Source organism: Carcharhinus amblyrhynchos, chromosome X (genome assembly GCF_965287045.1).
Source record: "Carcharhinus amblyrhynchos chromosome X, sCarAmb.v2.hapA, whole genome shotgun sequence".
Classification (NCBI taxonomy): domain Eukaryota; kingdom Metazoa; phylum Chordata; class Chondrichthyes; order Carcharhiniformes; family Carcharhinidae; genus Carcharhinus; species Carcharhinus amblyrhynchos.
Genome location: NC_137359.1, coordinates 5,687,177 through 5,711,758, shown reverse-complemented (window position 1 = coordinate 5,711,758; position 24,582 = coordinate 5,687,177). Strand labels below are relative to the sequence as shown.

The window sequence follows — 24,582 nt, the reverse complement described above, 5'->3', positions numbered from 1 at the left end:
CTGCACCTCCCTCAAAGGGACAGTGTGCTGAGGTGAGTTGCAGCACTCTACTGGCTTAAAATGAAGTAATAGCACTGACTGATGAGTAAAGCTGCAACCTTCCTGGTCTGTTTGCAGGGCCTGAAGTGGTATTAAGACAGTTGCCCATCATTTTTGGTCATTTATCTTCACCCAAAATTAGTAGGATGAGCTTTATTAAATTTTCTTTTATTAACGAAGATTGGCAAGCCTGGATTTCTGTGAAATATCACTGGTTGTAGCTCAGCGAGGTGCATTAAATTGAGAAACTGTTCTCTTCTAAAGTAACCACCCCAATTGTGATTGCAGGTTCATCCTGACAAAAACCAACACCCACGATCGGAAGAAGCCTTTAAGGTGGTGCGAGCAGCGTGGGATATTGTGAGCAACCCTGAGAGAAGGAAGGAATATGAAATGTAAGCAAAATTCACTGCTGCATTCCAGACATATCCATGTGGCCTCTGGTTCTTATCATTTTAGGATCAGTCATTTTTTTAAATATTAATTTGCCTTGAATTCCGATTTACAATTTCAATGTGTTTTGAAGTACTCAAATCTGATTACTTGTAATTTTTTTATTAAGCTTACCATTTTAATTAATTTGGGGAATGAAAATCTGCTTGAACGTGTTGCCAAATTTAATGTTTTTTAAAATGTCTAAAGGTTCCTGCTGATACCATGAAGGATGTTACCATTTTATCACGAGACTGGGTTTAAGCACAACCCAGACCAATGGAATTAAAGTCTCTTCACTGTTGGTTACAAGGTCCTTAATGAATGGAGTTTGGACAGATTTGACTGAGTTTCTATTCCTGCATCACAAGCTATCTATAAAGTCCAACTCCATTAGTAGTAACTTGTCAGTTTTCTGCCGAGATGTCATACTGGTGATTTTGGAAGCACTTGATGTTGAAGCTGGCTGTATAGGTTTTCCCATTCCCATGCATTGCCAGCACTCATTACTCAGCACAAAAATCCATTAGAACATTCACCTTAAAAGACAAAGGGCATGATTTTCTGCCCCTCCCTGCTGGTAGGATCTTGCGGTCCTACCAGAAGTGTCCGCTCCCTCACAGTGAGCCGTGCAAAATGCCAAAGACATCCTGCCGGCAACCAATAGTGAGTGGGTGGGCATGCACACAAGAACATCCCACCCAAAGTATTACTTGGCTACTCAAATATGTACCTGATTAGCTCTAGTTAGGCTTATTTTTCTCCTGTTTCATTACTTTTATGTATGTTTTTAGAGTTGTGTTTGCAACCTCTTTCTATTTTGCACATATCTAATTTGCTTCAGTGTTTCTGTTTGAAGGAGGTTGTAAGTAATTTTAGTACTCCACACACAAGGCAATGCAAAGGGAGACTGCATGAAGTGCCATACCTGCTATTACTTTGTGCTACTTCTGCTGTGCAAGAGCAGCCTGGGGCGATCGGCCCTTTTTGTTTTCTTGATCTCCAAACGGAAGCAATGTTTTCCTGTTCAGATCCCACAGCATAATTTGAAGAACAGGAGCGTTCTGCCCCTTCTCCTGGCCAGCGTTAGTCCTTCAACCAACCTCATCAGAACCAGATTGTCTGGTTGTTCGTTCACTTGCTCTTTGTTGTATCTTGCTGCGCGCAAATTGGCTGCTGCATTTGCTTTTTGACTGCACTTCAAAGAAAGTAATTAGTTGGTTGTAAAGCACTTTGGGCCAACTTGCAGATGCAATGAGGTGCAACATCTCTCGTGTAACTTTTCAATTTATCAAAGCTGCATTTCCCCAGGGATGGATATTGAAAGCTTGTTGTAAAGCGAGGTTTGTATTGAGTCTTTGTTTATATTCTGAGGAATTGCGGAACCCAAATTTAATTTTCGACTATTTCCTGCTCTAGATTTATTTCCAGATATAACTGGATGTTTTTGTGTTATTTGTTTTTAGCAAACGGGCTGCAGAGAGTGAGTTACATCGGTCCATGAATGAGTTTCTCACCAAGCTCCAGGATGACTTAAAGGAAGCCATGAACACTATGATGTGCAGTAAATGTGAAGGAAAACACAAGTTTGTGCTTTCGTTTATCTGTTAAATAAATGTAAAGCTAGGTCATGTTTGTTTTGTTGATCTCCCCTCTCCAGTTTTCCCTTCCCTCAACATGCAAACTCTGGCTGGAATTCCATGGATGTCATGTACCCTTTGGTATCTCATTCAAGTGACCATTCATCTCGTGAGCCTAGTTAGTGAATATTAGTCTGTTCCCTCAACTGGGATCACAGCTGAGGCCAACGTTTGCCTCCAGCAATAATAGTCACGTATGGCAACCCTGACTAATTTTATTTCTCACCAATGGAGTTCTGTGGCCAGTTGCAGTGTGCTTTGATTGCTCTTACTCAGATCAGCAAACTTGTCATTTTTCTGCTGGACTTATTTTCATGTTTGTGTGATTTAGTAGTAGGTCATAGGCTAACTGACCAAAGCACCGAGGTATGGAAGCCATTCAAGTGTAGAGAGCAAAAAGGAATGTAGTGCTAGTAGGCGATAGTATAGTCAAAGGGATTGATACCATTCACTTGCAGCAAAGAGTCTTCCTGGTTCAAGAGTTCATGACATGGGTTCCAGGATTCAGGGCATCTGTTTAGTGTTGGAGAAGAACTTGCACTGGGACGGGACGGTGGGGGGTTGGCGGCTGTGTGTGCCGTGAGGGGAGACCTAGTTGTTGTGGTCCATGCAGGTACCAATGACACAGGCAGGACAAAGGAGGATAGCTCTGCATAATCACTGAAGACTAGCCACCAGATTAACAAGCAGAATCTCGCAGAGTCGTAATCTCGGGAGTATTGCTTAAGCCACATGCAAATTGGCATTGGATAAATAAGATCAGATGATGAACGCATGACTCAATAAGGCTCGGGTGGTAGATTCCAGTTTGTGGAGGCGCTGGTACAGTGGGATCTGTACCATTATAGAGTGGAGCATAAAGGAGGAAATTAGTGGAGTTTGTCAGAAAGGCATGGTGATAATCGTGGAGGATTTTAATCTACATACAGACGGGAAAAGTCAGGTGAGCAAAGGTAGAATAGCTTTACCTTTAATAGCAAATACCTGGGAATGTGGTCTTGTGAGAAAAGGTTGGATGGGCTTGGCTTGTAGCCATTAAAGTTTGGAAATGTAAGAGGTGAATTGAATGTTTTCAGGATAGTTTCTTAGAACAGCACGTTCTGAAGCCAGCCAGAGAGCTGGCTATATTAGACTTGGTCTTGTGCAACGGGACAGGGAGTAATTAATCTCATAATGAAATACCCCCAGGTACCAGTGACCATTATATGATTGAATTTTACATTCACTTTGAGGGACTGAGTCTTAAATTATGTCTTGAAACTTAAATGAACAATTATGAAAGTGGAGCTGGCTAAAATAAACTGGAAAGTTAGGTTAAAGGATAGGTCAATAGCGATGCAGTGGCAAATATTTAAGGGGATATTTCAGAATTCACAGAATAGATAATTCCAACAAGTAAGAAAAAAATCCAAGGGACAGATCTTCCACCAGTTGCTAACTAGAAAGGTTAAAGATAGTAGCAAGGAAAAAGCATATGATGGTGATAGGTCAGAAGATCAGACAAAACGTGAATGGCAAAGGATGACTAAAATATTAATAAGGAGGGAACGATTAGAGTAAGAGTTTTGTATTTAAAAGAGTCAACAAAGTGAACGTTGGTTCTATAGAAAGTGAGCCTGGAGGATTGACGATTTAAAAACAAGGAGATGGCAGATGAATTGAGCAGGGATTTTATATCAGTCCTTACTGTAGAGGATACAAGTAGCATCCCACAAGCAGCTGTAAACCAGGAAATGGAAGGAACCCGGGGAGGGCAATTACAGTCACCAGGGAAGAGGTACTGAGTAAATTGTTGGAGCTGTAGGCTGTGAAGAGCCTAGTTCCGTGATGGACTTCATCCTAGGTTCTTAAAAGAAGTTGTTGTGTTGGTTTTAATTTTCTAAACCTCCCTAGATTTGAGGAAGGTCCCATTAAATTGGGAAATAGCAAATGTAACTCCATTATTCAAGAAAGGAGGGAGACAAAGTGAGAAACTATGGGCCAGTTAGCTTAACATCTGTCACAGGGAAAATATTAGAAGCTGTTATTAAAAAAGTTATAGCAGGGCTCTTGGCTAAATTCAAAGGGTAATTGAGCAGAGTCAGTGTGGTTTTGTGAAAGGAAAATCATGGGTTCAGTCAATGTATTGGAGGTCTTTGAGCAAGTAACCTGTGCTGTGGATAAAGGGGAACCAGTGGACGCACTGCATTTAGATTTCCAGAAGACTTTTAATAAAGCACCACATTAGAGATTACTTGTGAAAAATTAAAGTTCATGTTATAGCAGATAACATTGGCATGGATAGGGCGGCCCAGTGGCACTGCTGCCTCACAGCCCCAGGAACCTGGGTTCAATTCCAGCTTGGGTGACTAGAGTTTGCACATTCTCTCTGTGTGGGTTTCCTCCAGGTGCTCTGGTTTCCTCCCACGGTCCAAAAATATGCAGGTTAGGTGGAGTAGCCATGGTAAAACTAGGTTGGCAAAATGTAACAAGTGGTGTGCTACAGGGACCTCGTGTCCCTGGGACCTCGACTGTTTACAATTTATATAAGTGGCTTGGATGAAGTGATGGTTGCCACATTTGTTGTTGATACAAAGATAGGTGGGAAAGTTAAGTTGTGAAGTGGGAATAAGGAGGCTACAAAAGATGAGTGGGCAAAGATTTGGCAAATGAAGTACAATGTAGGAAGATGTGAAATGGTCCATTTTGGCAGGAATAATGAAGAATATCTAAATGGTGAGAAATTGCAGAACTGGGATGCAGAGAGATCTGGGAGTCCTAGTGCATGAATCACAGGAGGCTAGTTTAGAAAAGCTAATAGGTTATCATTTATTGTGAGGAGAATTGAATACAAAAGTAGGGAGGTTATGCTTCAGTTGTACAGATCACTATTGAGACCACATTTGGATAACTAACTGTGTACAGTTTTGGTCACCTTTTTTAAGGAAATATGTATAAATGTGTTGGAAGCAGTTCAGAGAAGGTTTAACAGACTATAACTGGGAATGGGTGGCTTGTCTTGTGAGAAAAGATTGGATGGGCTTGGCTTGTATCTATTAAAATTTGGAAATATAAGAGGTAAATTGATTGAAACATGAGATCCTGAGGGGTCTTTACAGGGTGAGTGTGGAGAGGCTATTTCCTCTTCGGGGAGAATGTAAAACTAGGGACCTCTGTTTAAAAATAAGGGATCGCTCATTTAAAATGGATGTGAGGCAACATTTTTTCAGAGGGTCATGAGTCACTAGAACTCTCTTCCTAAAAAGGTGTGGAAGGAGAGGCTTTAAATATTTTTAAGGCAAAGCTTGATTGATTATTGGCGAGCAAGGTTATTGGGGATGCAGATTTGAGGTTATCAAATGAGCCATAATATTAAATGGCAAAGCAGGCCCAAGGGGCTGGATGACCTACTCCTACACCGTATTCATATATGTTTGTATCACCCTGTCTATCTAACATTAGTAGTGTTTCTGGTTGCTGTTCAAAATGCCACACCAATCATATTGTACAAAAATGAGAATTCTGAGAGATAATGTATGGCATGAATGTCCCCTGTGTCCTTTGAGCAATGAAACTAAAACAGGTAGGTTATAACTTTATTTAAACACTTATATTTCATTGCCATTGCGTGCACACTAAAATAAATGAATCTTTTTTAAAAAAGTCCCTCTTTGCTGGATGCAGTTAACTGTTGCAACCCACCTATTTGCACCTTCTGGTCAGGTTCCTGTTCCTCTGTTTTACTTTACAATCCCAAAAACTCCTGACTTGTTTAAATCCCAGACCAACTCTATGCATGTCTTTGCTTTTTCTACCTCCTTGCAGCCTCTAAAGCCCATGAACAGTGAATACTACAGGAGAGCTATGTATATTCAAAGAATGCTCCAGGATAAGAGAGTGTAATGATATAGTTTCTGAAGGTACAATTCCTAATCACCTTGTGGTGAAAATAATGTTTGACTTTCCTTTGCAGGAGGTTTGAAATGGATCGTGACCCACTGGCAGCTCGATACTGTGCAGAGTGTAACAAGAGGCACCCTGTAGAGGATGGCGATTTCTGGGCAGAATCGAGCATGCTGGGACTGAAAATCACTTATTTCGCCATGATGGATGGCAAAGTCTATGATATCACTGGTAAGGAGACTGAAAATTTGAAGCCATCTTCATGTAACAATTAAAGACAAAACCAGAAGCTTTTAGTGAGACTTGTGTATGATATAAGTTTGGAAATAATTTGCTCTGTAAAGTTAGCAGTTGTGATTGCTGCAGCAGAATAGCATTGTGTTCTAGCCTGTTCCCATTCCATGTGTAAGCTGTTCAATTTAATTTAATTGTTGAGTGCTCAATGTATAAGATAGATTTCTATTTTCTTGGGATTTAGCAACAAAAAAAATCAATACTACAAACTTTGTCGACTTAGGATGGGGAGAAATGTACTTTACAGCAACTGTTTATAACTGTTCCTTGCATTCAGGACAATTCATCAACTTGTCTCATTGTTCAATTTCAACAAAAAGTACATCTCACTTTCCTGTTATTTGTTTCACCTTTTGATTCAAATGGAACCAATATTTAACTAATATAAACCAGGGACAATAACTTTGAGGAAAAATATAAGCCAGTACTGGTCTATGGGATTCTTCTAAAATCTCCCTGGAATGCCATTCTGGAATATACAAATAAAATTGTATTCCAGAATGTTTCAAGCTGATTTGATTTATTATTGTCACATGTATTCGTATCCAGTGAAAAGTATTGTTTCTTGTGCGCTAAACAGACAAAGTATACTGTTCATAGGGAAGGAAAGGAGAGGATGCAGAATGTAGTGTTAGTTATAGCTAGGGTGTAGAGAAAGATCAGCTTAATGCAAGGTAGGTTTGTAACTATTCCTGAAATACTTCAAAAGCCTGTCTGCAACAATGGAAATAATGTTAAAAAGACAAACAAATGAGAAACCAGGTCTGAAAATCTTAAGGCCTTTCAAATCATCACTTTTTGGAGGGATTGGAGAGGTGCATAGTGATGGAGTGCTGATTTCTCAGTTAGTTCTGGGCCATTTGATGTGAAATGGTGACTTGGTGTTTTTTATATGGAGGGAGAGACTGTCAGTAGAACAAGAGTTGCACAGGAAGCCATTCCGCCATTTAATTATATCATGGTTACAATCATCTCTGTTTTGACATTCACTTGTGCCCTTTCTAGTGGGTTGTTGGGGGAGTTGATTGAAAACTGCAGAGTGGGACCCATGCCCACCTTGAATATACTAAATGGAGACCCAAGAGCAATTATACAAGTTATCTGTTGCGTTTGTTTGTTCTAGCCTCAGTTGGATTGTGTGATGTATTGGGAGAGCTTAAGTCGTGCAAAATCTCAGAAATTCAGTATATTTACTTTCTCTCTCCTCAGAATGGGCTGGTTGTCAGCGGGTTGGAATATCTCCTGATATACATCATGTTCCTTACCACATATCCTTTGCTACAAGAACCTCTGGAAACAGTGGTCGACATAGGTAGGTAAAAGTAGGGATGTTCACTATTAATCTTGCAATTGTTTTTTCTTTCCTGTATTTCCTTTGGCATTTTAAGGTAAATTTTAGTGTAGTGATCCAAGTGCAGATTCACAGAAAATGTTGAATAAACGCAGCAGGTCTGGCAGCATCTGTGGTGAGAGAAACAGAGTTACTGTTTTGGGTCCAATATAACTCTTCAGGGTTGTGAAGAAGAGTTACTTGGACTTGAAGCATTAGTTCTGTTTCTCTCCACAGATGTTGAGTTTACCAGCATTTTCTGTTATTTCCAATTTCCAGCATCCGCAGTATTTTGCTTTGATATTATGGCAGATTCACGGCTATACACGACAGATGGGAGTCTCTGGATGAAAGCACATACCTGTGTACCTTTTTAGCAGGAATTTCCAGTTGGCTTAATGTAAATTGCAATAACTAAATGGAGGTGAGGAGAGTAAAATCTAGCTGAATTGTTATAGTCTGGTGGAGATTTTCAATGAACTTACAAGCCTGCCAAGTCAGTTTGTGCATCAGTTCTGTGGTGTAACCATTGATCATCCGATTCCTTTTGGATAGCCACACTCTCGGGCTGTGCATTCCAGATTCTAACCACTCTCAGCATAAAAAGATTTTTTCTCATTGTCACCTTTGGTTATTTTGCCTCTTTAAATTGGCTTCTACTGATTGTGGATCTTTTCAATAGGAACAGTTTGTCCCTATCTACACCTCCAGTGGCGCAGTATCGTTATTGGACTAGTTAATAATCCAGGGACTTGGGGTAATGCTCTGAGGACCCAGGTTCAAATCCCACTATGGCAGGTAGTGAAATTTGAATTCAATAACTACCAAATCTCAAATGAAAAGTCCATGAGCATGAAACCATTGTCTGTTGTTGTGAAAATCCATCTGATTCACTAATGTCCTTATCCAGTCTGGCCTATATGTGACTCCAAAGCCACAGCAATGTGGTTGACTCAACTACCTACGGGCAACTAGGAATGGGCAATAAATGTTGGCCAGCCAACGATGCCCATGTCCCATGAAACATATATTAAAAAAAATCTTCTGTTAGCCTACTCTCTAAGGAGAATAGCCCCACTTCATAAGTAGTCATGCCTCATCCCTGAAACCATCCTTGTTGGTAGAAAAGTAGAGGTTACAAGTTAGAAGTGGCACCTACGATGGTGTAGTGGTTGAGTTACTGGGACTATTAATTCAAAGTCCAAATCCCATTTTGACAGTCTTGAGAATTTGAACTCTATTTTAAAATCTAGAAACAAAGAACCTGACATTAGTAAAAGTGTCTGTGCAGCACTCTAATGGTCCTAAAAACCTAACTAGTTTCACAGAAATATAGAAACATAAAGGCCATTTAGCCCTTCAAGCCTGCTCAACCATTCATTGTGATCATGGCTGATCATCCAACTCAATATCCAATCCTGCTTTCTCCCCATAACCTTTGATCCTGTTCACCCCAAGTGCTAGCTGCCTCTTGAATACATTCAATGTTTTGGCATCAACTACTTGTAATAAATTCCACAAGCTCACCACTCTTTAGGTGAACAAATATCTCCTCACTTCATTAATGTTCTTTAAGGAAGAAAGCCTGCGATCTTACCCAGTCTCTTCTGTATGTGATCCTTGACCCATACCCAGTTGGTTAATTCCCTTCTGCAGTGGCCTAGCAACCCACACATTTTGTATCAAATCAAAGGCTGTCGCCTTTTTGGGATAACTAGAGATGTGCCTTGCTGGTGTCTGTCTCGAGAATGAATAATTTTTGAATAAGCTCCCTGGGTGGGTTCTAATATGTACAAAAATGTGCACATAAACACTGCTTTCTGCAGAATGTTACAAAGAAGGAGTGTAGCGTATATATAAATATTTGAGTAAGTTTTCAGTTGAGGTATTCTTAGAACAATCCAAAGCAAATTGTTTTTCTCTGGGAACTCTTTTTTTCCTTCCATTGAGTTATGAGAGTTAGTTTCTTCGTGAAGAATACACATTCTTTCCTGCTGGAATTATCTTAGAGACTTTGTTCATTTTCTATTGAGGATACACCCTCGAGTATAAAGTGGTCCGAAGATTTCAATATGGAAATGGATCATGTAGCAACAAAGAAAGTTATCTTGTCTGGGTAATATCCCATACAGTTTAATATTTCTGCTCATTTTATCCTATTTTCTCTCTGCTCTTGAAGACACCCATCTGGCTTAGACATAATTCCATGTGTACCCTCACCCCTCAGTATGTATTGTCCAACTACTTGATCACAAGGGCATTACAGAGAGTCCTGATAATGTTCATGTGGGCACTTGCTGGCAGGCTTTGTTGGAATATGATCAGGATTGAATGTTATCTTTACATTCAATATACATTCTCTCAGCCCAGGGGAGTTGAGGCTGAATTACTGGCCTTTTTTGAGATCTGCTAACTTGGTACAGACTACAGATCAAAGCTGGAACCTTCCTGGGTTTATGGCTCACTTCAATTACTTCCTGAACCATCTGGGGGAGGTTGTCATGTCAAGTTTGAATGGTGCCAGCATCATAGAACAAAGAAAAGTACACCACAGGAACAGGCCCTCCAAGCCCTTCTGCCCTTACTCGGTCCATACCCTTCTATTCCCTCCCTTTTTATGTAGCCATCCAGATGCCTCTTGAATGTTGCAAATCTGCCTGTTTCCACTGCTTCCTCTGGCAGCATGTTCCAGGCACCCATCACTCTGCGTGAAAAACTTCCCCCGCACATGTCCCTTAAACTTTCCTCCTCTCACCTTGAACCTGTGCCCTCTTATTACTGACACTTCCAGCCTGGGGAATAAAGCCTCTGACTATCCAGTCTCTGTGTCCTTCGTAATTTTGTAGACCTCTATCAGGCCTCCCCTCAGCCTCCATCTTTCCAATGAAAACAATCCTAGTTTTATTCAACCTCTCCTCATAGCCAATGCCCTTGAAACCAGGTAACATCCTGGTGAACCTTCATTGCACTCTCCAAAGCTTCTATGTCCTTCTGGTAGTGTAATGACTGGAACTGCACACGATACTCTAAATGCGACCTAATCAAGGTTTTACATAGCTGCAATATGATTTTCCAATTCTTGTACTCAGTGCCCCAGCCAATGAAGGCAAGCATGCTATAGACCTCCTTAATCACCTTGGCCACCTGTGTTGCTTCTGTTATGGAACTGTGGACCTGCACGCCCAGATCCCTCTGTTAATGTTCTTAAGGATTCTGCCGTTTACAGCATAATTCACACCTAAATTTGATTCTCCAAAATGCATCACCTCGCATTTGTCCAGATTAAACTCCATCTGCCATTTCTGTGCCCAAGTCTCCAATCTATCTATGTCCTGTTGTACCCTCTGACAATCCTCAGCGCTGTCAGCAACTCTGCCAATCTTCATGTCATCTGCAAACTTACTAATCAGACCACCCACACTTTCCTCCAGATCATTTATATATACTAAAAACAAAGTCCCAACACTGATCCCTGCAGAACACCACGAGCTACAGATTTCCATTCTGAAAAACATAATTCCACCGCTACTCTGTCTTCTATGGCCAAGCCAGTTCTGTGTCCGTCTAGCCCAACCCATCCCAAATCCCATATGATTTTAGTTTTTGAACCAGTCTGCCATGTAGGACCTTGTCAAACACTTTATTAAAGTCTACATAAACTACATCCATAGCCCTTCCCTCAGCAATTATCTTTTTGTCATCTCTTCAAAAAAAACTCAATCAAGTTGGTGAGACATAATCTTCCCCATACAAAAACATGCTACCTGTCATTAACTATTCCATTTTCTTCCAAATGTGCACATACCCTGTCCCTCAGTATCTTCTCCAAAAACTCTCCCACCACAGATGTCAGACTCACTGGCTGATAATTTCCTGGATTATCTCTGCTTCCTTTTGTAAACAAGGGAATAACATTGGCTCTTCTCTAGCCCTCTGGAACTTTGCCTGTGGCCAAAAAGGAATATGAAGATATCTGTTAAGGCCCCAGCTATTTTTTTTCTTCGTCTCCTGCAGTAACCTGGGATAGACCCCATCTGGCCCTGGGGACTTGTCTACCTTAATGCAATTTAGGATACCCAACACTTCCTCCTTAGATATATTGACATTCTCTAGAGCGTTCACACACACCTATCCCTGACCTGAACATCCATCATGTCCTTCTCCTTGGTGAATACCGATCCAAAGTACTCATTAAGGATCTCACCTACTTCTTGTGACTCCACATATAACTTCCCTTCACTGTCCTTGATTAAGCCTACTCTTTCTCTTGCTGCCCTCTTGCTCCTAATATATGCATAAAAAGCCTTGGGATTCTTTTTGACCCTGTTTACTAAAGATATTTCATGGCCTTTTTATTAGCCCTCATAATTCCACATTTAAGTTCCTTCCTACTTTCTCTCTCTACTCGAGGGCTTCATTGGTTTTTAGTTGCCTAGACCTATTGTTTGCTTCCTTTTTCATTTTGATTAAGCCTATAATTTCATCCATGGTTCCTGAATTCTGCTATTTCTACCCTTCATTTTTGTGGGGGCATGTATGTCCTGCACTTCAATCAACTGGCCATTAAAAGCCTCCCACGTGCCAGATTTGGATTTGCCATCACCTAATTAAGCACTCTTGTCCTTATCCATGGCTACCCAAACTTTTATAGAATTATGGTCTCTAAGCCCAAAATGCTGCCCCACTGAAACATGGATTACCTGGCCCAGCTCATTCTCCAATACCAAGTCCAGTATGGCCCCCTCCCCAGTTGGATTGTCAACATACTGTACCAAAAAGCCCTCTTGGACACATGTAACAAATTGCTCTCCATCCAAGCTGCTGGCTGTAAGGGAGTCCCAGTCAATACGAGGGAAGTTACAGTTGCCCACCACAATTACACTGCTTTTTTTCACACCTTTCCAGTATCTGACTACACAGCTGCTCCTCTGTCTCCTGTGGGCTGTTGGGAAGTCGATAGTAAACTCTCAACATTGTGATTTCGACCTTCCGATTCCTGAGCTCCACCCATAATGTCTCCCTGCAAGATCTCTGAGATTACTACCCTAGAGGTCCTGCTTTTTAGCTCCTGACCTAAGTCCCTGAATTATCTTTGTAGGACCTCTTCCCACCTATGTCATTCATACCAATGCGGTACATCTGTTTGTTTACCCTCCTGTATCAGGATGTCCTGTACCTGCTTGCAGGCAACCAGCCCCCTGGCACCAGGGAGGCAACACACCATCCTAGAGTCTCGTTTGCAGCCACAGAAACGCCTGTTTGTGCCCCTGACTATTGAGTCTCTTACTACTATCACTTGCTTGAACTCGCATGGATTTAGCCTGACCCTGCTGTACAGCAGAACCAATTGTGGCGCCACAGGCCTGGCTGCTGGTGGTATTTTCTCCTGAGAGGCTATCTCCTCTGACCCACCCACCTCTTCTCCAAACCGCCCCCCCCCACCCACAAACAGTATACAACTTGACACAGTAGCCATATTTTGAATGGTTCAGTAGGGTATAGAACATTACAGCGCAGAACAGGCCCTTCGGCCCACGATGTTGCGCCGACCAGTTAAAAAACAATGACCCTCTAACCTAAACCAAACCCTTACCATCCATAAACCTATCCACGGATCTCTTAAACGCCCCCAAACTAGGGAGCATTTACGACTGCAGCAGGCAGGGCATTCCAATCCCTCACCACCCTCTGGGTAAAGAACCTACCCCTGATATCCGTCCTATAACTACCACCCCTTAATTTAAAGCTATGCCCCCTCGTGCTAGCTTTCTCCATCCGAGGAAAAAGGCTATCACTGTCCACCCTATCTAAACCTCTAATCATCTTGTATGTTTCAATAAGGTCCCCTCGTAGCCGCCTTCTTTCTAACGAAAACAACCTCAAATCCCTCAGTCTCTCCTCATAGGACCTCCCCTCCATACCAGGCAACATCCTGGTAAACCTCCTCTGCACCCTCTCCAAAGCCTCCACATCCTTCCTATAATGTGGGGACCAGAACTGCACACAATACTCTAAGTGCGGCCGCACCAGAGTTGTGTACAGTTGCAACATGACGCTGCGGCTCCTAAATTCAATCCCCCTACCAATAAACGCCAAGACACTGTATGCCTTCCTAACAACCCTATCTACTTGATTCTCAACTTTCAGGGATCTATGTACACATACACCTAGATCCCTCTGTTCATCCACACTATTCAGAGTCCTACCGTTAGCCCTATACTCTACACATCCGTTATTCCTGCCAAAGTGAATTACCTCACACTTTTCCACATTAAACTCCATCCGCCACCTCTTGGCCCAGCTCTGCAACTTGTCCAAGTCTCCCTGTAGACTAAGACACCCTTCCTCACTATCTACCACACCTGCGACTTTGGTGTCATCAGCAAATTTACTAATCCACCCAACTATACCCTCATCCAGATCATTTATAAAAATTACAAACAGCAGTGGCCCCAAAACAGATCCCTGAGGCACACCACTCGTAACTGAACTCCATGTCGAATACTTACCATCAACCATCACCCTCTGTCTCCTATCCGCCAGCCAATTCCTAATCCAATTTCCTAGATCACCCTCAATCCCATACATCTGCAATTTCTGCAGAAGCCTTCCATGGTGAACCTTATCAAACGCCTTACTAAAGTCCATATATACCACGTCAACTGCCTTACCCCCATCCACCTCTTTAGTCACTTTCTCAAAAAACTCAATAAGGTTAGTAAGGCACGACCTACCCTCCACAAAACCATGCTGACTATCTCTAATCAATTCATTACTCTCCAAATAACTATAAATCCTATCCCTAATAATTTTTTCTAAAACCTTGCCCACAACAGAAGTAAGACTCACCGGTCTATAATTCCCGGGGAAGTCTCTGTTCCCCTTCTTAAACAATGGGACAACATTCGCTAACCTCCAATCTTCTGGCACTATACCGGTGACCAACGACGACCTGAAGATCAGAGCCAGAGGGTCTGCAATCGCCTCCCTTGCCTCCCAGAGAATCCTAGGGTAAATCCCGTCCGGCCCAGGGGACTTACCTATTTTCAAACCCTCAAGAATATCTAGCACATCCTCCTTATCAACCGCAATACTGTCCAGTTTACAACCTTGTAACCCAGTGTTCTCCACAGCTACATTTATGTCCCCCTGCGTGAACACCAAAGAGAAATATTGGTTCAGTGCCTCTCCAATCTCTTCCGGTTCCACACATAAATTCCCACTGCTGTCTCTAACTGGCCCTAATCTTGCCCTAACCAACCTTTTGTTCGTAACATATCTATAGAACGCCTTAGGATTCTCCTTAATCCTATCAGCCAAAGTCTTCTCATGTCCTCTTTTAGCCCTTCTTAACTCTCTCTTTAACTCCCTCCTAGCCAATCTAAAGCTTTCTAGTGCACTACCTGAGCCCTCAAGTCTCATCCGGACATAAGCCTCCTTTTTCTTTTTAACCAACAAATCAACTTTCCTAGTGCACCACGGTTCCCTAGCTCGACCAATTCCTCCTTGCCTGACAGGGACATACATATCAAGGATGTCACACTGGTTGATTTAATTCTATACCTTACAACTGTAAATTTGCATTTCTAATATTTTTAAACTAACTTGCATGGAGATGTAAATAGTGTAGAGTTTATTCTAATAGTTGAGACTTGTGAATGTCTGTGGTCCGCAACATAGTTCTATAGTGGTCTGCAGAGGTGTTTACAACTCAATAACAATAGAGTATATTTCTCTTTATTAATGTTAATAAAAGGCCATGTTGACTTTTTCATTAAACTTGAACGGAGAGAAATGTATCCCAATCTGGGCACTGTCTCCTCTTGACTATTTTTTTTTATTCATCTGCGGGACATGGGTGTTGCTGGCTGGGCCAGCAATTATTGCCCATCCCTAGTTGCCCGAGGGCAGTTGCGAGTCAACCATATTGCTGTGGCTCTGGAGTTGTATGTTGGCCAGATCAGGTAAGGATGGCAGATTTCCTTCCTTAAAGGACATTAGTGAATGGGTTTTTTTGACAATGGTTTCACTGTCATCAGATTCTTAATTCCAGATTTTTTTATTGAATTCAAATTCCACCATGTGCTGTAAATGGGATTCGAAGCTGGGTCCCCAGAGCATTAATTGAATTTCTGGATTAATAGTCTAGCGATAATAGCAGTAGGCCATCGGCTTCCCATATTTTGTAAAGGTTGGTGAAAGGCCAAATGCTTCCAATGTGAAGGACACAAAAATCAAACTCAAGCTCCCCTCATTTTAACCTTTAATAGCTCAAAAACAACATTGGCAGAAGTTGTTTGTCGGGATCTGTACAGAGAATGGTGTATGATATAGCTGGCCTCCACATGACAATCTGTCAAAGTGAAGCTAAAAGTCCAGTTGAACCTGAATTGTAATGCTTCTTTCCCTTGTATTTAGAGCTAGCTCCGAGAACGGCCCAAATCCTCCCACTGACCTCCAGGACTTCTTCAGTAAGATTTTCCAGGGTGCTGCGCCTCAAACAGCAAATGGGAGTTTCTTTGGCCCTCCACAGTCAGGACCCAGCAGTCAGCCCAAAGCAGAGGCTGCACCAAGAACCGATACAAAGCAAAAACGGAGGAAGAAGGTGCGACGAACATTCCCGCGCTGAGCCTTAAAGTGCAAAAACAAACCTCAGCGATCACCTCAGTTAGCTTGATGGCAAGATGACTGAGAAGGACAACCATGATTCTAGAGTAGAACAAAGACAAATAAGAGTCCTCCTCTTTTACTGAATTGTATGAATAGATTTGGACTGTACCTTGTTTTTAATGTTTTAATTTGAATGTAAAATAGCAACTAAGATGATCTTAAGAGGACTTAATTTTTACGTTGAATTAAACAGACAAATTAATTTCTGGTTTCAGCAGGTAGAATGGAACAGGTGGCTTTTTTCCAAAAGCTTTATTATTCTCAAATGTTTGGGGTTTTTAAACTATACCTTTCCCTGAGGTCACAAGTCCTCCTAATCATTTTTAATGGGGGGAAAAAATGCATTGCAAAAATAGTGTGTCTAGTGACCTAATTCATGATGTGGAGATGCTGGCGTTGGACTGGGGTATGCACAGTAAGAAGTCTCACAACACCAGGTTAAAGTCCAACAGGTTTATTTGGTACCACAAGCTTTTGGAGCGCTGCTCCTTGATCGAGTGAGTGAGAGTTCTGTTTGCGAAGAGTTTATATAAAGACAAACTCAATTTACAAGATAATGGCTGGATGCTAGTCTTTACAGGTAATCAAGTCTTAAAGGTGCAGACAATGTGAGTGGAGAGAGAGTTAAGCACAGATTAAAGAGATGAGTATTGTCTCCATACAGGACAGTTAGAGATTTTGCAAGCCCAGGCAAGTCGTGGGGGGGGTTACAGATAGTGTGACGTGAACCCAGGATCCTGATTGAGGCTGTCCTTGTGTGCGGAACTTGGCTATCAGTCTCTGCTCAGCAATTCTGCACTGTTGTGTGTCGTGAAGGCCACCTTGGAGGACGTTTACCTGAAGATCAGAGGCCTGTGACTAAAGTGTTTCCCAACAGGAAGGAGAACACTCTTGCCTGGTGATTCTCGAGCAGTGTTCATTCATCTATTGTCATAGCATCTACGTGGTTTACCCAATGTACCATGCCTTGGGACATCCTTTCTTGCAGTGTATCAGGTAGACAATGTTGGCCAAGTTGCAAGAGTATGCACCGTGTACCTGGTGGATGGTGTTCTCACGTGAGTCTGTGTCGATGATCCAGCACGTCTTGCAGAGGTTGCTGTGGCAGGATTGTGTGGTGTCGTGGTTACTGTTCTCCTGAAGGCTGGGTAGTTTGCTGCGGACAATGGTCTGTTTGAGGTTGTGTGGTTGTTTTGAAGGAAAGAAGTGGGGGTGGCCTTGGTGAGATGTACGTCTTCATCGATGATATGTTGAAGGTTCTGGAGAAGATGTCATAGCTTTTCTGCTCTGGGGAAGTACTGGATGACAAAAGATACTCTGTCCGCCATGTCCCGTGTTTGTCTTCTGAGGAGGTCGGTGCAGTTTTTTTTGTGGTGTGTCGGAACTGTCGATCAATGAGTCGAGTGCCATATCCTGTTCTTATGACAACGCAGAATCGCTGAGCAGAGACTGATAGCCAAGTTCTGCACACACGAGGACAGCCTCAACTGGGATCTTTGGTTCATGTCACACTATCTGTAACGTCCATGACTTGCCTGGGCTTGCATCTTCTCACTTACTGTCCTGTCTTGAGATAATATGCATCTCTTTAACCTGTGCTTAACCCTCTCTCCACTCACATTGTCTGAACATAAGAACATAAGAAATAGGAGCAGGAGTAGGCCATCTGGCCCTTCGAGCCTGCCCCGCCATTCAATAAGATCATGGCTGATCTGTCGTGGCTCAGTTCCACTTTCCCGCCCTCTCCCCATAACCCTTAATCCCCTCTCTTATCAAAAACCCATCAACCCGCTTCTTAAAAATATTTAGCGAGGCAGCCTCCACCACTTCAACGGGCAGAGAATTCCAGAGATTCACCACCCTTTGAGTGAAGAAGTTCCTCCTCAACTCCGTTCTGAACCGCCCCCCCTTTATCTTGAGGCTGTGCCCCCTAGTCCTACTGTCTTTTTTGAGCGGGAAGAGTCTTTCCACCTCTATCCTATCCATCCCATTCATCATCTTATACGTCTCAATGAGATCTCCCCTCATTCTTCTAAACTCTAACGAGTACAAGCCTAGTTTATTCAGCCTCTCCTCATAGCTCAACCCCCTCAACTCCGGAATCAGCCTAGTAAACCTCCTCTGCACTCCCTCCAAGGCCAAAATATCCTTGCGCAGGTGCGGCGCCCAAAACTGCACACAGTACTCCAGCTGCGGCCTCACCAATGCCCTATACAGCTGCAGCAAGACCTCCCTACTTTTATATTCAATCCCCCTCGCTATGAAGGCCAGCATCCCATTCGCCTTCCTGACCACCTGCTGCACCTGCAGGCTGGGTTTTTGCGACTCATGCACAAGGACCCCGAGGTCCCTCTGCACCGTCGCCTGCTGCAGTTTTTCGCCCCGTAAGTAATAGTCCTTCCTACCATTCTTCCTACCAAAGTGGACCACCTCACACTTGCCAACATTAAATTCCATTTGCCATTTCCTGGCCCATTCGCCCAGCCTATCTAGATCCTTCTGCAGACTCTCCACACCCTCCGCACAATTTGCCTTTCCCCCAATCTTGGTGTCATCAGCAAATTTCGACACCCTACACTCGGTTCCCTCCTCCAGATCATCTATATAAATGGTAAATAGCTGAGGCCCCAGCACCGACCCCTGGGGCACCCCACTAGTCACCAACCGCCAATCCGAATAGCACCCATTGACCCCCACTCTCTGCCTCCTATTTGACAACCAATCCTCTATCCACGCTAACACCCTACCCCCAACTCCATGTCTGTACCTTTTTAAGATTTGATTACCTGTAAAGACTCGCATTCCAACCATTATTTTGTAAATTGAGTTCGTGTCTTTATACGCTCTGTTTGTGAACTGAAATCCCACTCACCTGATGAAGGAGCAACGCTCCGAAAGCTCATGCTACCAAATAAACCTGTTGGGCTTTAACCTGGTGTTGTGGGACCTAATTTACACCATAAGACAGGTATTTGATTTTTAAAAATAAAGCACTTTTTTACAACAAAGGAAGAAACCAGAAAATAATTTGAGTTAACTGTAAAATTGAGCACACGTTGTGGTTTGGGAGATCGGATACAATTTCTTTTTGTAACTTCAAAAAAAATTAAAAAATTTACTGGAAATTTACTGTGCTGCAGAAACCATACACAATCTAAACAGACAATAGGAACCTTTTTGATCAATAATTTTAATCGGTAAAAAGAAAAAAAAGTTACTTTTTAGTCCTCTACTTTCTCTGTCAGCTATCTGAATGTCTGGTCTGCCCTCCTCCTCACCCCTCCCTCCCACTCTTTCTCTGTACCCCCAACTGGCTTTAACATAACTCTTCTATGAAGATGATATTATATTGCACGATAATAGAACACAGTTATCAGTAACAAGAATAGTATGTTATATGGCTATCTGCAGAGATCTTAATATGATTGAACACCATGAGTATGAAGTGCCTTGCAATCCAAACAAGGTACTCAAGGTTAACACTGGATTTAATTCAGTCCAAGAATATAAAATAATTTTTGCACCATCTGTGGGTGGGAATAGAAAGATATTTATTGATATAAATTTGATTCAGCACTATACCTTTTCTTCAATACTTGAAGATTTAACCACCTTTCTCTGGTAATCGAGCTAGAAATTGTCTGATTAATGGTAAAAAAAAATAAAGGTTTATTGGTGTCAACCTATATTGTTATTCCCTACAGTTTAGCCAAAAAATATCTATGACTCTCATAAAAGATGGCCCATCAGTTCCAAACAGGGAATTTGATTTAAATGCATGTTTACAGTACTTTGCCCTCCTGACTCTATGCACAGAAAGAGACAGGAGGGGATGTAGCAAAAGAGCATTGGAGAAGCCAAGATAGAGCAGGTGTTGTGTTCCACACACTGAGCTACAGCCCTGTTTTCCACAACAACTTGCATACGAGTTGTCCTAACACTTAACAGTGAACTAAATATCCTAGTTCTGTACAGTATCAGAGATTACCTAGTAATTATTGAACAATCTGGAGAACTAGGACATCTGCATTGTAGTCAGTTGATTGTATATCTGAACATCTTGGGTTTCAAAAGATGGTCTCAAATCAATGTTTCAACCATTTTGTTGAACCTGCTGGAAACCCAGTTAACGTGTTAAATTTGGGCAATTGCGCTTACAGGAGGTGCAAGTTATAACTTTGACCAGTGCAATCTGTGCTGTGAACAAAGCAGAATCCAGGTTGGGGAAAGTTAGAATAGGTGGGAGAGTGGCTGCAAAACAACAATTTGAGAACTTTGGAGAGACGAGGTTTGAGAGGGTGTTTCTTGGAGGGGTTTAGGCCGTTACTGAAGGGGAGAAATGTGATGATGCTGGTAAGCATGGGATGAAGAGTGGTTGGTAAGGAGCTAGAGTGAAAGGACACAGATCAGAATGCTAGATTTTGTAGCCAAGGTGAGTAAACTGGCTGGGTGGGGGATAGAATACAAAAAAAAGTGGTGATTTGGTGCATTGGGGGTTGAGTTTGGGAAATGTGCATTAAGACAAAATAATTAAACTCTAGAATTATCAGATATGTGCATGGTGCTGTGATTCTGAATTAAAGTCACAACTGAAAAATTAATGCAATAATCCAATCAGGAATAACCTTACAATTGTAATATTGACATTGCTTTAAATTAATTCATTTTCTATGTTACTTTTTTAAACCTGCCCAATTGTTACATTTTTACACTTCAAATCTTTTGCTCTTTTCCCCTCTCAGCCCATTCTGAAGGTGAAAGCAACCTTTTGGCTATAAACTGGTTACAAAGATCTTAAAAGCCCAGACTGTGCAAGTTGAAGTCATAATGTGAAAATTGCACACACAGCTTGTACTTCCTGATGAGTGAAGTCAGCAGAACCATCACACGTTTTCTTCCCCCCCCAACAACTTGTTGGTATATGTACAAATAAAGCCACCCATCACATTCCAATAATTAAAATAGTGTATATGCCATGTGCACTTTTCACTGCAGTGATGTCAGTTTTGACAAAGTCAAAAGGAAACAATTATGATGGAAGAGTTTCATGTCCAGGTCCATTTACAGACCTCTGAAAGATCATCAATCTAAAATGTTAACTCTTGCTCTCCTCAAATGCTGCCTGATGTGGTGTTTTCCAACATTTTTGATTTTATTACGCTTTTCATTTTCTGAAGTCTTAAATCACACCTTTTGTTTCTAACCCTGAAAGTCTTGACATTAAGTTGCCCCTTAGATGAACTAAGATATTTAAAGGTGAACAAATCATTTAAAAATTGTTGGCTTTTATGACCAGATTGTTTGATGTAAAAGTTTGTAAGCTGTTATTCACAAAGTTCTGCTGACTGTTACCGTGAGCATTGTTGAAGTTCGAGCTAATTTTGAGGTGAAAATTGGCAAATTTAAAGCTGTACTTTTTGGGTTCACCTCTTGGACCTCCTTTCATTTAATTTGAAAAGGCTTGTAGATTCCAACACAATCTCTTGTTGGCCAGAACCTTTTCAGGAGTGAAAATAAAATGCAGATTGCATTACTAAAGTGTTTTTTTTTGTAGGGGAGAGTATTTTTAAAAATTGTACTGGTGCTGAGTTTTACCTTTAGACTTTTGGGCACGATTGGGACCTATGATTTTACGTTAACTTGCATTTCTATAGCACTTTACATGACTACAGAATGTCACAAAGGAATTTGCAGGCATTTAAAGACTAAAGTATAGTCACTTGTAATGGAGAAAACATAGTAAGTCAATTTGCATGTGGTAAGTACCCACAAATGGCAGTTACGTAGATGTTGGTTGAAGGATAAATATTGGTCAGGACTGCAGAAAGAATTCCAGTGTTGTTTGAAATGGTGCCATGAAATCTATTATATCCACCTGAGAGGGCAGATGGGGCCTTTAGTTCATCAGGTGAGACATTAGATAAATAACTAGGCAGTTGGGTATTACTTTTCAGCAATGTAGAAGAGGCACTAGAAATGTTGGAGATTCATGTCTGCTGTGGTGAGGGTGCTGATCATAGTACATGGAAGTTCTAATGCAGGCAAATGCCTACCATGTCAGAATTGCTGTTCAGCTGCTTGCATCGAAGATGGTGGGCTTGGTTAAGAATTCCTTTTCCATTGTTTGTACCTGTCACTGTTCAATAACCCCATTGGATAAATGCAAAGTGAAATGCAAATTACAGTTGAAATGCGTCTTCAATTGCTGTTAGACCTGCTAACTATTTTTGCAGCACATTGGAGGTAAACGTTTCTGAAATAGTTATTTTGCTAACTAAGATTTAAAAATCTGCAAAATGTTTGTGCTATGAATGCATCCATACCAGGACCATTTTCAGACCAGCCTTAACTATTTTGCTTGACAGGCTTTTGCCTAATCGGTGCAGGCTGAGTTTAAGCCCAAAACCTGCAAGTGTAAGGACAGTGCTCGAACAGTAGACAGTCCCTCAGCTTTTTACTTTTTATTATGCTCATGTTTTGCACAGCAAGATTCCATAAGCAACATAGCAATTAAGCTGTCTGGTGTTGTTGAGTGAGGAATGATTCCTAGGAAAACCTCCTCGTCCTCTGGTCTGATATCCATCAGACTAGGGCTACAATTCAAAAATGTGCTAAGTATGGCATGACCTGTATTGCACTAGAATATTAGCCTAAAATCACATGCTTAAGTCCAGAAGTGGGTCTTGGAATGCAGGACCTTGCAACACTGAAGAATAAATCATGCTGCCATTAGCTGAGAAAGGCTCATTAGAGGTACTCTCTAGCTTCACATTGTGCCTTAGATTTGTGAAAACAAAAATCAGTTTACATCCCACTAAGGTAAAGTGAATGGAAGTTTCCATTTTGAGGCATCACTCATTGAACAATCTATTATTTTAAAAATTCCAGTGCCCAGTTCCAGAATTTTCCAGTGCTGGAAAATGCACAAATCTTGAGTTTCTTTAACAATTTTTTTTTAACCATGTTATTCACAGTGCCCTGGGAAAACAATCTCTGTAATCATGGGGTACAGGGTGTGCCTTTGAAACAAGTGCCAAGGAAGTGTTTCAAGTACCAAGAAGACAGTACCACATTTCACTAAGGGAGCCCGGACCCAACTTTTGGATGGTGTGGGCAGGTGACAGCCTCTACCCATGATCATGCAGATGTCCATCAAACAAGGTCACCAATCCTATATGAGGGGCAGTGGCTGTGATGGTGTCCACTTGCTCCATGAGGGAATAGGGCTACATTGCTGAAAGATGATGAATGATCACCTTATCCCTAATGATCACATTGTCCCTAAATTAGTCATCCCTCAATCCAGTAAGTTATGGTTCCTTTATTGTGGAGTCCAATAGGCAGAGACAAAGGTCATAGATAGAAGAGGGCATACAATGTTAAAATGGTGGCATGGGCTCATTGGGCCGAAGGGCCTGTTTCCTGTGCTGTGTTGTTCTTTGTGCCGCCAAGGTAAATATGCCTCCGCATATCTAATTCTAAGTCAAAAAAGGTACAATACCTGGATATCTTCCTTCTCCCTGCAAATGAATATATAGTTTCTAGCCATCATAACTGAGTCACACTGCAAGCACAACTGATAATCTTAAGTTCATATTGTTAGTGCATGCCTTGAATTACACTAGAATAGTAGCCTAAAATCACATGCTTAAGTCCAGAAGTGGGTCTTGGAACACAGGACAGGAGCTGCTCGTATGAGGAAGATTACAACAGACACCGCCAGATGCTGAAAGATGTCTTCGTAGGAACAGAATATGGCACTCGACTCATTAATTGACAGTTCTGATACGCCACAGCAAAAAACTGCTCAGACTACCTCAGAAGACAAACGCAGGACACGGCAGATACTGTACCCTTTGTTGTCCAGTACTTCCTCAGAGTGGAGAAGCTAAGACATCGCCAGACCCTTCACCATGTCATCTATCTCGCCACGGCCATCCCCACTTCTTGCCTTCAAACAACTGCACGACCTCAAACAGACCATTGTCCGCAGCAAGCTACCCAGCTTTCAGGAGAACAGTGACCACGCCACCACACAATCCTGCCACAGCAACCTCTAAGACGTGCCAGATGGTCGACACAGATGCCATCATCTCACGTGCGAATGCCATCCACCAGGTGCACAGTATATACTCTTGCAATTCAGCCAACGTTATCTACCTGATACACTGCAGGAAAGGATGGCCTGAGGCATGGTACATCGGTGAGACCATGCAAATGCTATGACAATGGATGAATGAACACCACCCGACAATCACCAGGCAGGAGTGTTCCCTTCTTGTTGGGGAACGCTTC

General features: G+C 42.0%; 1 protein-coding gene across 1 annotated transcript in view; it reads left to right on the top strand.

Moving 5' to 3' along the window:
* Positions 1 to 16,767, top strand: part of dnajc14 (DnaJ (Hsp40) homolog, subfamily C, member 14) — a 31,814-nt gene extending 15,047 nt beyond the window's left edge. The window contains exons 3-7 of the mRNA XM_080218091.1: positions 328 to 434; positions 1,938 to 2,057; positions 6,064 to 6,224; positions 7,497 to 7,599; positions 16,036 to 16,767. Of these exons, the coding sequence (XP_080074217.1) occupies positions 328 to 434; positions 1,938 to 2,057; positions 6,064 to 6,224; positions 7,497 to 7,599; positions 16,036 to 16,246 (702 nt within the window). The 3' untranslated portion in view covers positions 16,247 to 16,767. The remainder of the gene's footprint in view (positions 1 to 327; positions 435 to 1,937; positions 2,058 to 6,063; positions 6,225 to 7,496; positions 7,600 to 16,035) is intronic.
* Positions 16,768 to 24,582: the final 7,815 nt, after the last annotated feature.